Here is a 15753-nt window from a genome sequence, read left to right as displayed (position 1 = left end):
AGACCTGCCGGCCTCCAAGGCTACGATTGCTCGCTGGATCAGAACTGCAATTTTGGAGGCTTACCGGGTTAAGAACAGACTGCTTTCTCCGGGATTAAGACTCACTCTGCCCGGGCAGTGGGCGCCTCCTGGGCGGTACGCCATGGGGCATCTGCCCTACAACTTGGCAAAGCGGCAACCTGGTCTTCCATCCACACGTTTGCCAAATTTTACAAGGTCCATACCTACGCTTCGGCGGACGCCAGACTAGGCAGAAGGATCTTGCAGGCGGCAGTCGTGAGTTCTCCCACCTGAATGGAGTTTTCTGCTGTTTCCCTCCCCAGGGACTGCTTTGGGACGTCCCATGGTTCCTGTGTTCCCCAATGAAGCAATAGAGAAAGCGTTGCTCTCCGTAAAATCTGTTTCCCGGATCCTACATTGGGGGACATAGCACCCTCCCATGTCTTACAACTCCTGTTCTTTCTTCTGTGTGCTATTGTTACAGTTGAGTTGTCTGTTCTTTCTATTTTGTTATTTCTCCTACTGCTTTCTCACTAACTGATTAACTTAGTGCCAGTCGGTGGGGTGTATAGTATACTGCAGAGGAGTATGTGCATAGTCGCAGCCTCCTGGTGGCAGCAGCATACACCCATGGTTCCGGTGTCCCCCAATGAAGGCTCAGAGAAACAGATTTTACAGTAAGCAACCAAAATCCTGTTTCAGTTCTTTAATACAAAAAGTGAAACTCATATATTATATAGAGTCATTACAAACAGAGTGATCTATTTCAAGTGTTTATTTCTGTTACTATTGATGATTATGGCTTACAGCCAATGAAAACCCAAAAGTCATTGTCTCAGTAAATTAGAATAATTAAGAAAAAACACCTGCAAAGGCTTCCCAAGCTTTTAAAGGGAATCTGTCACCCCATTTTTCGAGTATCAGCTGCCAGCACTGCCATCAGGGGCTTATCTGCAGCATTCTGTAATGCTGTAGATAAGCCCCCAATGTAACCTGAAAGATGATAAAAACGAGTTATATTATACTCACCCGGGGGTGGTCCGGTCTTGGTCTGATGGGTGTTGCGGTCCGGCGCCTCCCATCTTCTAATGGTGACGTCCTCTTCTTTGCTGCCTGTCGTGGTTCCTGTGCAGCCGTACTGCTCTGCCCTGTTGAGCTGTTTTGCACTATAGGAACGGACAAAAGCGCAAATAGGGTCTTATCCAATAATCCACTCCTAAGGGTCCTCGGGTTCCTAAGGCAGGAGCCACGTTCAGTTTGAATTGCTCTATTTATAGCGATCTTATTGTGTGATAGGAGGCATGTCATATGTGGTTTTATTTCAGTGGTTTTTGTGAGAGGGGATAGATCTGTATTTTATCTTATGGCAAGATTAAGTCCAGTTTACTCATTTAAATTCTGTCTTTTTTTCGTGAAAAGATATTTTCATGGGAGTTAGTGAGATTTTGGTTAATCAGGCAATATACAGTCTCTCAGAATAATATATACGGTACATTTTATTAAGATGCATTTTTAACAAGATAGATTATATATATATACACACATTTTTTACAAATATTTAGTTTGGGATAAATATATATATTTTTTATTATATATAATTTGCTTCCTTTGGGGCAGTGAGGATTTCTTTGGGGATCTGTTCAGCTGTTTGCGATCTGGTCCGATGGTTAGAGTGTCCTGTTGGTTCTCCTTTTTTGAGCTTTTCCGACTGGTTCGTGATTTTTTTCTTATGATTTTTTTTTTTCTTCTTTTTTTTTACATATTTTATCTGTGAATTAAATAAAGAAATATTGTTGTTTTATACAGAAATCAATGATCGATTTTAATCATGTGATAAATTCATACGTCACAGTGTGAACTTTGACTTTCTTTCAAAAAACGTGACTATTGGCGCCAGTTTTTTTCAAATGTGAAGTGTATTTAATTTGGAAGCAATGCTGCTTTTTCATTTATGTCATCCCCTGAGGAAGAAGTAGTTTATACTTCGAAACGCATTGGGAAAAATACTAAAATATCGATCCTTTAATGCACTAGTATTTGTGTATTATGTCAAGCAGCGCACGAAATCCAAAAAAAGTTCCATTAAAGTTGATGATCTGCCCTGTTGAGAGTAGAGAATAATACTGCAATGCGCAGGCGCCGAACCTCTCCCGGCGCTTGCGCACTGCAGGACTCTGCTCTGCCCTCAACAGGGCAGAGCAGTGCTCCTGCGCAGAAGCCACGACAGGCAGCAAAGAATAGGACGTCACCGTTAGAAGATGGGAGGTGCCCGATCAGACCGCAACACCCATCGGACCAAAACCGGACCCGGACCACCTCTGGGTGAGTATAATCTAACTCACTTTTCTTATCTTTCAGGTTACATTGGGGGCTTATTACAGAATGCTGTAGATAAGCCCCTGATGGCGGTGCCGGCAGCTGATACTCGAAGAATGGGGTGACAGATTCCCTTTAAAAAGGTCCCTTAGTCTATTTCAGTAGGCTCCACAGTCATGGGGAAGACTGCTGACTTGACAGATGTCCAGTAGGCAGTCAATGACATACTCTACAAGGAGGGTAAGCCACAAAACGTCATTGCTAAAGAAGCTGGCTGTTCACAGAATGCTGTATCCAAGAATATTAATGGAAAGTTGAGTGGAAGGAAAATGTGTGGTAGAAAAAGGTGCACAAGCAACCTGGATAACCGCTAGGATTGTAAAGAAAAGACCATACATTTGGGGGAGATTCATAAGAAGTGGATTTCTGCTGCAGTCATTGCGTCAAGAGCCATCACACACAGACGTATCCAGGACATGGGCTACAAGTGTTGCATTTCCTTGTGTCAAGCCACTCATGAGTCATGACCAATAGACAACGCCAGAAGCGTCTTAGCTGGGCCAAGGAGAAAATGAACTGGACTGTGGCTCTGTGGTCCAAGGTGTTGTTTTCAGATGAAAGTAAATTTTGCATTTCTTTTGGAAATCATGGTCCCAGAGTCTGGAGGAAGAGTGGAGAGGCCACAATCCAAGCTGCTTGAGGTCTAGTGTGAAGTTTCCACAATCAGTGATGGTTTGGGGAGCCATGTCATCTGCTGGTGTAGGTCCACTGTGTTTTAACAAGACCAAAGTCAGCGCAGCCGTCTACCCGGAAATTTTAGAGCACTTCATGCTTCCCTCGGCCGACAAGCTTTTTGGAGATGGAAATTTCCTTCTCCAGCAGGACTTGGCACACTGCCAAAAGTACCAATACCTGTTTTACAAACCACAGTATCATTGTGCTTGATTGGCCAGCAAACTCTCCTTACCTTAACCCCCACAGAGAATCTATGGGGTATTGTCAAGCGGAAGATGAGAGACACCAGACCCCACAATGCAGAGTAGCTGAAGGCTGCTATGAAAGCATCCTGGGCTTCCTTAACACCTCAGCAGTGGCACAGGCTGATCGCCTCCATGCCACGCCTCATTGATGCAGTAATTGATGCAAAAGGAGCCCCGACCAAGTATTGCGTGCATTTCAGTAGGCCAACAGGCCAACATTTCAGATCTTAAAATAATTTTTCAAGCTGGTGTTCTAAATTATTCTAATTTACTGAGATAAGGACTTTTGGGTTTTCATTCATACATTTCATTCATCATCATTAACAGAAATAAACACTTGAAATAGATCACTCTGATTGTAATGACTCTATATAATATGAGTTTCACTTTTTGTATTGAAGAACTGAAATAAATTAACTTTTTGTTTGTATTCTAATTTTGTGAGAAGCACCTGTATATGTCTTTTTTAAATTGAAATAATAAATGCATGTAAAAGCTAAGATATCTTTAATTGGAATAATCTGTGCCATTTTCTTGATCTTTTTATATAATTAGTTTTAGTTTAGGCTTAAATATTATGCATAAAATGTGCCCAATTGTGTCTTTTATATGTGTTATTTTTACAAATGGCTAGCAGTTTACTGAACATTTTTCCTGATGCATAGAGTCAGGAACAGCTAAGATTATTTTCTTTTGGTTGCTATCAGCCTCTATAATGTTGTCTTTTTACTCTTCGCCCAGAGATCAGGCCATGCTTCTCTGATCCGTGTCTCAATGGTGGTACATGTGAAGAGGATGGAAATCACTACATCTGTTTGTGCAGGCAGGGCTTCATAGGGAAACACTGTGAGACAGGTAATATTCACATTTACTGTGTCTGTATTGCATACGCTTATCTTATGAGCATAGTTCACATAATTTTTTTTTATTCACATCACCATTTGCCTTACTTGAAACTCAGGGTTGAAGACAGAGAACCTGTTATACTATGTCATAAATTTATAGTGTGGTGTGTGGGCGACATGTTTTAGCGAAAGAAGGACAGAACAGATTGATATATGGGTTTGTGAAAAAAATTCAGCAATTTTGTACTCCCCTTAGGGTATATGTGCACGCCGTGTGATTCCGCTACAAAATCCACCTGAAAAAAACGCTAACTAAACTCCCAAAGGAATCAAAATAAATTTCTTTGTAAAAACGACTTGCCGTTCATACGTTCAGTATTTTGAGCGTCCTTTAACCTCTAAGTTTCCGCTCTGAAGTTTCTCTAAGGCTGGTTTCACATTAGCGTTTTTGTGCGCAGCGCATCCATGCGCATGTGTCATGTGTACCTGTTTTTAACATGGCGTATGCATGGTGTTGTGTTTTGCATGCGTTCGTCTGCGTTTTCGTGCACATGCGTTTTTTTCCAGGTGTCCGTCTAGATGTGCCGGACACAACATGTTGCATTTTTGGGTCCGTCCAAAGTCGGCAAAAAAACGCATGCATACGCTTGCGCACGGATTGCGTTAAAACAACGCATTACAGTCTATGGGAACGCAGGCGTGCGCATGGACATGCGTACGCCTGTGTTTTAAGAGTAAACATGTTTAGACACAGTCCGTCATCAGACATTTCCCCTGCTATGATGACGGCTCCGGCGCTGAGCCTGCATCAAAGCCGGGACATGTCAGCTGTTATGAACAGCTGACATGTGCCCGCAATAGGCGCGAGCGGAATCGCCGTCCGCCCGCGCCTATTAACTAGTTAAATGCCGCTGTCAAAGCTGACAGCGGGCATTTAAATAGAATTTCCGGCCGCCGGGCCGGAAATGACGTCATCGCCGACCCCCGTCACGTGATCGGGGGTCGGCGTCACGTTGCCTGGACAACCAGAGGTCTCTGAGACCTCTATGGTTGTTCCAGGCATAAGGCTTTCAGCGCCACCCGGTGGTCGGCGCTGAAAGCACAGCAGTAAATCTGCTACATATGGGCGATCTGCTCATCGCCCATATGTAGCAGAGCCAATCGGGTTGCGCATGCTTCTAGCCCCCTATGGAGGCTATTGAAGCATGCCAAAAGTAAAAAAAAAAAAATGTTTAAAAATAAAAAAAAATTAAAAAAACCTAAAAGTTCAAATCACCCCCCTTTCGCCCCAATCAAAATAAAACAGTAAAAAAAAATCCCACATACACATATTAGGTATCGCCGCATTCAGAATCGCCCGATCTATCAATAAAAAAAAAAAGCATTAACCCGATCGCTAAACGGCGTAGCGAGAAAAAAATTCAAAACGCCAGAATTACGTTTTTTTGGTCACCAAGACATTGCAATAAATGCAATAACGGGCGATCAAAAGAACGTATCTGCACAAAAGTGGTGTCATTAAAAACGTCAGTCCGGCACGGAAAAAATAAGCCCTCACCCGACCCCAGATCATGAAAAATGGAGACGCTACGGGTCTCGGAAAATTGCGCACATTTTTTTTTTTTTTTTTAGCAAACTTTGGAATTTTTTTTCACCACTTAGATAAAAGAGGACATAGACATGTTTGGTGTCTATGAACTCGTAATGACCTGGAGAATCATAATGGTAGGTCAGATTTAGCATCTAGTGAACCTAACAAAAAAGCCAAGCAAAAAACAAGTGTGGGATTGCCCTTTTTTGCAATTTCACCGCACTTGGAATTTTTTTCCCGTTTTCGAGTACACGATATGGTAAAACCAATGATGTCATTTAAAAGTACAACTCGTCCCGCAAAAAATAAGCCCTCACATGGCCATATAAACGGAAAATTAAAAAAGTTATGGCTCTGGAAAGAAGGGGAGGGAAAAATGAAAATGTAAAACCAAAAATACCCCTGGTCGTTAAGGGGTTAAACCACCCCCTTCGCATGACATATGCCCACTGGTGTCCCATTGGTGGAGTCTGTTTCAAGGATTTTCCTCCTGTGAAATGTGACTCCTAGAGAACGCATGCGCATAAAAAACGCAAACGCATGCAAAAACCGCATGCACGTTTTTGCATGCGTTTCTACTTGCGCACAATGCTGCGCACAAAGACGCAAATGTGAAACTAGCCTTACATAGAAGTCAATGGGAAGGCTCAAAAGCTGCCCAGGTATGTCTTTTGCATTTTGCCAGCATATTGGCTTGAAAACAGTTTCTTAATTCTTCACTCAATAGTTAAAAAAAAAAAAGTGATCAAAAAGCACCAATAAAGAAGATGCTTTCATTATGCTCAAAAATGCTTAAAAAAAAAACAAACAAAAAACATTTGCGGGCAAACCCGTTGAAATCGTGCCCAGGAAACAACAAACAAAAGTGAAAAAACTCTGGAGTTTCTTAGAGTGGCTTTCTCTTCAAAAATTCTGTAGGGACGTCCGTCTGAAAATCACGTCATGTGCACATACCCTTAGGTTAATACTTGTGGAGCATCTTTTCCCTTAGTTCTCTGATGTACCACTACTGTTATTCCTCCTGGAAACTTATCAATAAATTGATAACTTTGTGTTCCCATCCCCTTGGTCAATGGTACGAGTCCCTATACACTCTGTCAGTGCATTTAGTGATGCCACGCTTTCTCCCAAGTGAAAGTGTCTGGCATTTTGTTTCAACTGGCTATTATATGCATGTATTGTGGGCTTAACATTTTTTTACAATTAAGTTTTATTATAAATGTTGTACCATTTGGCTTCTAGAGCCTCTGAGTCACACTATGTATTGCTGGCTGCAGAATGAGTCACCTGAGAAACCATCATTGAGCGTTTTCTGATGGGAGATGTTCTTTTATCTTCCTAACTCAGCTGAGTTATGACCACTGACCACGTCAAAGTTGAGCTGAACTTTGTGGTCATGAATCAGCTTAGAGGAGCTTAGAAAAACGCAGAACAAAAGAATTGCAAACAAACTGTCAGAAGAGCTCACTGAGAAATTCTCAGTCAGCTCATTCAGCAGCCAGCAATGTGCCGAGAAACAAAATTCCTGTAAAAGACAAATTGTGCAAAACTTTTAGCGGAACCCAAATGCAAAATTTATTTTTGCCCAAATACACGTATTGAAGTAAAAAAAAATGTTCCCACTGCTGTCCTCATCTTTTTAGTATAAGAATTTAAACTTTTCTCATTCTGTACTTATGGACTAGTTCCATGCTTGTTTTTTTTTTTTCAGAGATTAGACCTTGCTACTCAACGCCTTGCTTGAATGGTGGGACCTGTACAGACCTAGCAGCTGGTTACAAATGTCTGTGTAGTCAGAGCTTTACAGGCAGAAACTGCGAGACAGGTGCGTATTTAAATTATTTTTAAACATTGGGGAGAATTACTAAGAAAGTCTCACGTAATTTTGCACCAAAACAAAGATGGCATACATGTCACGTGCTCTGCTACTTCTTAAATCTTTCTTTTTAGATCACATTGTTAGAAATGGCCATGTTTTAAATGGTTTAATGCGTAAATAGACTTCATAGTGCCCAAGGGTGCCCAGTTTACAGAGAGTAAGCGTATGTTCACACACTGCATTTCTTTGCAGCATTTTTCTCAACATGGAAAGCGCAGTGTGCTGGCAGGTAATATGCTGCATATGTGTCACACGTTTTCAGCTCAGGTTTTCTTATGCGTTTTCTATGCATTCAAGCTAATGTATTAAAAAATACTGCAAAAGTGCTGCAAGAACTCTCAAAAATACACTGTAGCTCAAAAAAATGCAAGAAAAAAAAAAAGCATTGTGTGACTGAGATTTTAGAAATCTTATTTATTGTGCTGCTGCTATAAAATGCTGTGTGCTTTCTACATGGAAAACCCATGGCAAAAACCACTATGTGAACAAGCAGTACTACACTTACATTTCTCGCATGACTTTTTGACTGTTTGTTAGTGTTTTTTTGGCAGGCTTGCATAGACAAATATACGTCAATGACGTCTTTCTGATTGTATTACCAGTTTGATTATATCAGATAAATTAGGGCTCGTATGGCTCCTATACAGACTATGGTAATGATGCCTATTTGCAGAGTCCTGTTAAGGTACTGTCACACTTAGCGATGCACCAGCGATCCCGAACAGCGATATGAAGCGGTCAGGATCGCCGGTGCATCGCTAGTGAGCTGCCACACAGGCAGATCTCCCCAGCGACAGCAGGGGTCGGGGGTCGCTACTTACCTGTCAGACGAGGCGATCCTGACGTCCTTCCGCCCGCGTCCACACGTCGCTCGTCGGTGCCACAGGAAACCCAGCAGGAAGCTGACGACGAGAAACGGCCCAGGACGTTCTCGCACGATCAGCGATAACCAGCGGGGGAGCCGGTCGGAGGTAAGTATCACACATAGCGATATCGCTAGCAATATCGCTATAACGTCACAAAACCAGTGAAGTAATAGCGATATTGCTAGCGATATCGCTTAGTGTGACAGGCCCTTTAGGTCATTATAGAACAAGCATCTTGACAGTGCTTTAGAAAGATTGGACCAGAATGTGACAGAAGACATTTAAAGTAGTGCTGGGCAGCCACCGATCCATCATCAGGATATAAGGAATAGAAATAGTCCTATCCTATACCATTTTGCTCTGACATCAGGGATAGATTTGCAAACCCAGGGATATAAATATCTTAAAAAGAAAACTCTACTTAAGATGGAAAAATCGGTCTTATATGGTCAGATTGTTTAGTAATTTGACAGAGGAGAACAAAACATTGAAACTCATTAAATGGTGGTCTTTTTTTTTTTTTAGTCAAAATGCATGTTAAAGTTAACTTATGAGAAAACCCACTAGAAAAGCAACTTTGTGTAATTTAACTCATGTAATATATATACACACAAAGAAATGGTTAAATAAATAACCATGGAGTATATAAAGTTAAGTTATTAGCATATTTGTGTTATTTAACCTGAGAGCATAATAGAGGGCAATCGAGCCTGATTTCATGGGCTGTGTGTTGTAGTTTCCATAAAATCAGTATTTTATCAGGAGGAGATAATCACCGCCTGACTAGGTCTAACATGCACAGCAATCCAGCTAATCTGAGTAACTCCGCCCCACCACTGATTGGCAGCTTGCTGACACTGTGTGCATGGTGTTGTGGGTGGAGTTATACACAGTTCAGCCTTCTAAGCACTGCTACATTTGCTACAGAGAAAACAGGGATCCTATCAAAACTGCACCAAGCAGCCCAGTAAGTGACACATTGCTGGAATCAGGCTATTTGCCTCTACATCATGCTGTTCTCAGATTACATAGTAAAAATTTTCTGACATGGTCCCTTTAAAAATATTTTTACTTTTTTCTAGAGGTCCGACCCTGTTGGTCAACTCCTTGTCTTAATGGGGCAAAGTGCAAAGACCTGGTTGATGGGTATAGCTGTATTTGTACGAGGGGGTTCACTGGTGACCAATGTGAAATAGGTGAGATGATGTTTGCTAAATTACAGACAGATATTGTTATTCAGTGTATGTCTACAAACCAGCAGTAAATGACAATACTTCCAAAGTGTTATCATCTATTTCCTTTCATTTATTTTCTGCCTTATGCTTTTAGAGATCCGGCCATGTTCTTCTTCTCCTTGCCAGAATGGTGGATTATGTAAGGACCTCGGCGCTGAATATAGTTGTTTGTGTCCAAGAGGATTCACTGGAGAACATTGTGAAACAGGTGACAGGATTAAAGCTTGCCGGTATTGATGGACTAGTAATGGGGTGGGAGTTGTTGGAGGTGTGTTGGGAAAATATATGTACTGTAATCATCAGTTACATAAAATGACAATCTTATTAACGTTCTGCTGGTTGTGCTGGCACTGACTGAGCACACTGCTGTATCTGCAGAAATGTTGAACAGCTTGTCTGTCTTGTATAAAGATTTATCATAATCCAATTCATATTCCTCTTGGCCGCATACAACATAGACATTTCTCCGCTGTTTTTCCAATGAGTGGTAGAATTAAAAAGTGGATGAGATGCCTGTACAAGCAAAATGGCGATTCTGGTAAAATGTCGAAAATTAAAAAAGGAGAATCATTTTTGGAATGGTCTGTTCTTTCTATACTATAAAGGATAGATCCAGATTCCTTATTTCCTTCCTTGAACAGAGATTCATAAGGCCTGTTTCACACTTCAGTTTTTTGTGTCAGTTAAAATCTGCCAAAAAGGCGGAAAAGCGGATCCGTTCGTAACTGATGTGAACGGATGCCAGCGGATCCATGAAGAATTTTAAAGGAACCGCTGCGAGAGAGAGAGAGAATTTTTTACATGGTCCGTCCAGGCATCTCGGCGGACGCAAAAAAAATTGACGGATCCGCAAAAAAACGGATCCAACGGATGGCCATCCGTCAAGATCCGCCAGTAGTGCAAGTCAATGGGGAAAAAAACGGATCCGCCAAAAAAAAAAGGCGGATCCGTTTTTTTGCAAAAAACGGCGGATTTTGACTGATGCTCAAAAACGGAAGTGTGAAACAGGCCTAAGGGGGCTGGTGACTACTGATATTGAGCCATTGAATTGGTCATCATTATATCAAGTCCAACACCTGGCACCCCCATCGATCCACTGTTACGATGTCCGATTTGGAGTTTTTTGGAGCAGAACCCCAATAATCCTTACAATTTGTGCTGGCTGCTTCCAGATACTGCACATTCATAGGAGCCGATTGTCAGTATCCGGCAGCAGCCAGCATGACCTTCTAATCTGAAAATATGGCTGCGACAAGAATTGGTAAGTGGACTTGCATGTTGGTCCATTAACGATTTAGATATCAAGACAACGGGAACAGAAATGTCTCTAATAGTTTCTTTAAAAAACAGCCTACACTCAACCAGAAAGACCCTAAATCTTTTTATTTCCTGCTCCTAGAAATAAGACCCTGCTCATCCTTTCCATGTCTGAATGGAGGCATCTGTGAGGATACAGCCGAAGGATACATCTGTGTGTGTAAACAGGGATTCACTGGGAACCACTGCCAGACAGGTAAGTCCATATCACACTCATCCAGGTAACTTCCAACTAGGTCAGAGCTTTATTACAGAAGCTTTACAACAAATATTGGGTACCGTATATACTCAAGTATAAGCCGACTCGAGTATAAGCTGAGGCACCTAATTTTGACATGAAAAACTGGGTAAGCTTATTGACTCGAGTATAAGCCGGGTATGTATTGTACCCTCATCCCTATCCTGGTATGCGTGGCTCCCCCGTCCCTATCCTGGTATGCGTGGCTCCCCGTCCCTATCCTGATATGCATGGCATACCCTTCCCTGTCCTGGTATGCATGGCTCCCCCGTCCCTGTCCTGGTGTGCATGGCTCCCCCGTCCCTGTCCTGGTATGCATGGCTCCTCCGTCCCTGTCCTGATATGCATGGCTTCCTCGTCCCTATCCTGATATGCATGGCTTACCCTTCCCTGTCCTGGTGTGCATGGCTCCCCCGTCCCTGTCCTGGTATGCATGACTCCCTCGTCCCTATCCTGATGTGCATGGCTTACCCTTCCCTGTCCTGGTGTGCATGGCTCCCCCATCCCTGTCCTGGTATGCATGGCTCCCCCGTCCCTGTCCTGGTATGCATGGCTCCTTATCCCCTATCCTTGTATGTATGGTTCCTATTAAAAAAAAGAAAATGACATCACATCTTATTTTCCTGCCTGCGCGCCCTGGCCGGTACTGCATCTAGTTCTGGTGCCAGCATCTCTTCTGGCGAGCGATCACATGGCCCTGCTCATTAAGGTAATGAATATGCACTCCATGCCTATGGGAGTGGAGACGCGTGCATATTCATTACCTTAATGAGAAGGGCCACGTGATTCCTTGGTCGGAAGAGCTGCCAGCGCCGGAACCTACCAGATGCAATGCCAGCGAGGGCGCGTAGGTAGATGAATAGGATGTGTGCTGGAAGCCGGCGGCTGGCACTGTGTGCTATTACAGCAGAGGCTCCTGCCTCTGTGACCTGCTGCTCCACCGCTCCCCCTCCCCCGCTGGCTTCCTGGGACCGTGACTCGTGTATAAGCAGAGGGTGGCGTTTTCAGCACAAAAAAATGTGCTGAAAAACTCAGCATATACACGAGAATATACGGTAATTGTATAATAGCTGTGATATAACCACACAGTGATTGTATAGATTATACAGCCGGTAACATTTTCACACTTTACAAAAGTATTATTCATTTAGCAGAAATGTTATCCCATTATACCAAACGGTTCCGGAATTTTTCCATTACTAAATGTGTTATAAATTGAAAGATATAAGTCTAATCTGTAATAATCTAATAAACTGAATATTTAATCTTGGTAATAATTGTTCACAATGGCGCACATGTTCGTCTCTCTCACTGTTCAGATGGGGGACTTCAGCAGCCTAATGTGTCAATTGGTGGGGGCAGTCACAGTCGGACCCCGAGTAATCCTTAACTTATCACATATCCAGTAGATAGGTACTAAATAGTCATGGTGGACTATCTCTGGTGGTCTTCTAGAGAATGATTGGAGCAATGGCGTGCTTGCTCAACCTCACTTTGCAAAGCCTATTTTTGGAACTGATGGGGTCCCAGCAATTGAACCCTAAGTAATTAGCAAGGTGTCTTCAATCCTTGGCAAAACTTGGCACAAAATCTTTAAGTTTTACTCACTCTTTATGCACTTTTTACACTTTGGGAGGAATTTCCTGACACATTGGCCAAACAGTCTTCTGTTTCTCAAAGGTAGCCTTGGAAAATAGACAACTGTTCTTCTGACATATGCTTTGCCAGTATATTTTGATATACCTTGTATTTTAATGCTATTGAACAGAATATTGAAATAAACAGTCTAATCCAACTGGGATCCACATACCTGTATGTTTTATTTATTTATTTTTTTTTACCATTGGAGTCAATGGCGAATGTCTGTAAATTTAATAACGAATAGTTTGTGTCCTCCGAGCATATTGCAAGGAACAAATTATTCCATATGTATATGTAATTAAAACCTCCCACCTTTCTCTCTAATAGGTGTGATCTGACTATGTCTAATAGTTATTATTTATGTATTTCTTTATTTTTGTTTATTAATTTACATAAGAAACAACCAATACCTGAGGCACTGAGTGTGCCACATTCGTAGAGGACTGTAGTAACTTAGTACAATGTCCAAATAGGTGATCGTAAGAAATATAACATAACATCTTGACATTGAGGTCATTAGTCATACTAAATTCTTAATAACAGTTACACAATAAAATAACCTAATAACAAGTTTATAACATCCACTAAATATAATATGTAAGTCAAGAGAAAAGCAGATAAAAGGAGAGAAAATAAGAAAGCAGAGAGGAAGAAAGACAGGGAAGGAGGCGGATTGTTATTCAGTCTAAGGGTCCTGTGTTCGGTGATTCTCGCTGTATGGCTGGGGTCACACATGCGAGTGCAATGTGAGAAACTTGCGCGAGTCTCTCTCTTCAATACTCAGCATTGTCGCTGGCACTCGGGACCGGAGTGTGCGGCTGCATGTATTTCTGTGCAGCTGAACGTTCCGGTCCCGAGTGCCAGCGACAGTGCCGGGTATTGAAGAGAGAGACTTGCTCGAGTTTCTGACATTGCACTCGCATGTGTGACCCGGCCTATGCCCGATACTTGGCAGAAAATCTATACTCGAACCAATAAAATCAAGTTTTATAAAAATGGTTGTAGGAGTTGTTGGCTGTAGCAGTCAATTCTTCCATCAACATCACATCATTAATTTTAGAAAACCAAATAGCGATTGTCGGAGTGGTATCTTTATTCCAGAGTAGGGGGATGCACGCCCAAGCCGTCACAATTAGATGCCTCACTATAGAATGCCTTTATGTTTTTAGCAGGATGTTGCAGTGATGGAGAAGGACCAGAGCAGGAGTCAAGTAAGTCACAAGGTCAGTGAGCCTTCGTATCACTGATTGGGCTTTGTGATTAGCTTGCATGACCCAAAAATGTGTAGGAGATCCACTTCCTCACTGCCACATCTCCAAAACATGGGACTCATCTCAGGGAAAATGAAATGTAGGTGAGACGGGACGCTATACCATCAAAATAGCAACTTATAACTGGCTTCATGGACACGAGAACAAAACAACATTTTCTGCGTTAAAATAAAAATTTGCCTTCCTTGGTCTTTTGAAAGAGAGAAGCCTAAATTTCCTTCCTAACTGTGTCTGAAACCTGGCAAGCGGGTGGTCCGGAGGGTTAATCAGTAGAGAGTATGAAAATAATAAGGTGTGAATTAGAGGTCCTGTACTTGAGCAAACTGTCTTGAAAGTCATTTTCTCACTATTAACGATGGCTCTAGGAGGGAGCGACTGAAAAAAAATTCAACAGTTTGCCTATTCTCCAAGCATCTAGGGTGGATGGTCAATAAATATCAAGGAGATAATCTTTTAAAGGCTAAAGGTGTTCTGCTCCAAGTGACAAACTCTGAAATGGCGGGGGCGTGGCTATGCCGTGAACGGGAGAGGACGCTGGCAAGGAGAGCTCCTCATCATGCTGCTGGATCCTGGGCCCTGGACCCCTTCCTGGTGGCTTACCTAACGCTGGCTGGATCCCCTTAGACGTCGGGACCCCCTGGGTACCCCGCGGCAGGTCGGGAGGCAACTTCTGAGAGCGGGCGGCGCGGGCGGCTGGCTCCCCACGAGGCGGCGGCCATCTTGGGCGCGCAGTTCAGTTACTGAGAGCTGCAGCGCCGGCTTACATTGCTGCACCACTGCCGGGCAGGGAAGAAACCGGCTGACAATCTGAGGGAGCGCGTGGTGAGTGCCCTGAAAAAGTGGGCCCTGCGTTGTATCCCTCTTCTATTATCTGCTCACTGCGCCGGCTGGCGCCATTACTAAGGGACGCTCTGTACACCCTCCCCCATTGCAGCTATCTCTGTGGGGCCCCCTCTCCCTCCCCGGCCATAAGGAACTGTACTGAACGAGGCTGGTTGCCTTCCTCATAATCCCTGAGGTATCCCTCTGTAGCCTGATCTACAATTAACTGTTACCAGCCCTGCTGTAACCTTCATCTGTGGTGGGCGATACCTGGGCCACACGTTTTCAGCTGTTTTATTAGACCGCACTGCAGATAACCATGAGCCGACTTAAAGGGACAGGAGCGGCTGAAAAATTGAAGGAGTTTGTCAGACCTGACCCCGCTGAAAGTGCACGACATAATAGGAGCACTTCCTCTCAAGTTCATCACAAAAATCGCCCTTCTGGGGGTGAAGAGGAGATGGAGCAGGAGGAATTGACCCTTAGGCTGAGTTCACACGTGGCGTTTTTTTCGCGTTTCCGCGGCGGTTTTAACCTCGCGATTTTGCCGCGAAAACGCGAAAAATAAGCATCCCATGCATTCCTATGGGATTCCGCAATGCTGTGCTAATGCTGCGGTTTTTACCGCGGCGGAATCGCTTTGCGGTAAAAAACGCAGCATGCTCATTAATTTGCGGAATCGCGGCGATCCCGCACCCATAGGAATGCATTGTTCCGCTTACTTTCCGCATGTGGCTGTGCACACCATGCGG

The 15753-nt window shown here is 43.2% G+C and overlaps 1 protein-coding gene across 3 annotated transcripts in view; it reads left to right on the top strand.

Annotated features, from left to right (window-relative positions):
* Positions 1-15753, top strand: part of SNED1 (sushi, nidogen and EGF like domains 1) — a 274182-nt gene that overhangs the window by 111147 nt on the left and 147282 nt on the right. For all 3 annotated transcript variants that reach the window (XM_073581216.1, XM_073581215.1, XM_073581214.1), the window contains 5 exons: positions 4038-4151; positions 7444-7557; positions 9560-9673; positions 9807-9920; positions 11112-11225. In XM_073581216.1, coding sequence (XP_073437317.1) covers positions 4038-4151; positions 7444-7557; positions 9560-9673; positions 9807-9920; positions 11112-11225 — 570 coding nt within the window. The remainder of the gene's footprint in view (positions 1-4037; positions 4152-7443; positions 7558-9559; positions 9674-9806; positions 9921-11111; positions 11226-15753) is intronic.

Source organism: Dendrobates tinctorius, unplaced genomic scaffold (assembly GCF_039654945.1).
Source record: "Dendrobates tinctorius isolate UK_male_01 unplaced genomic scaffold, ASM3965494v1 ptg000069l, whole genome shotgun sequence".
NCBI classification, from domain to species: domain Eukaryota; kingdom Metazoa; phylum Chordata; class Amphibia; order Anura; family Dendrobatidae; genus Dendrobates; species Dendrobates tinctorius.
Note: the sequence above shows the minus strand (reverse complement) of the source record. Positions and strands in the feature narration are given on the sequence as shown.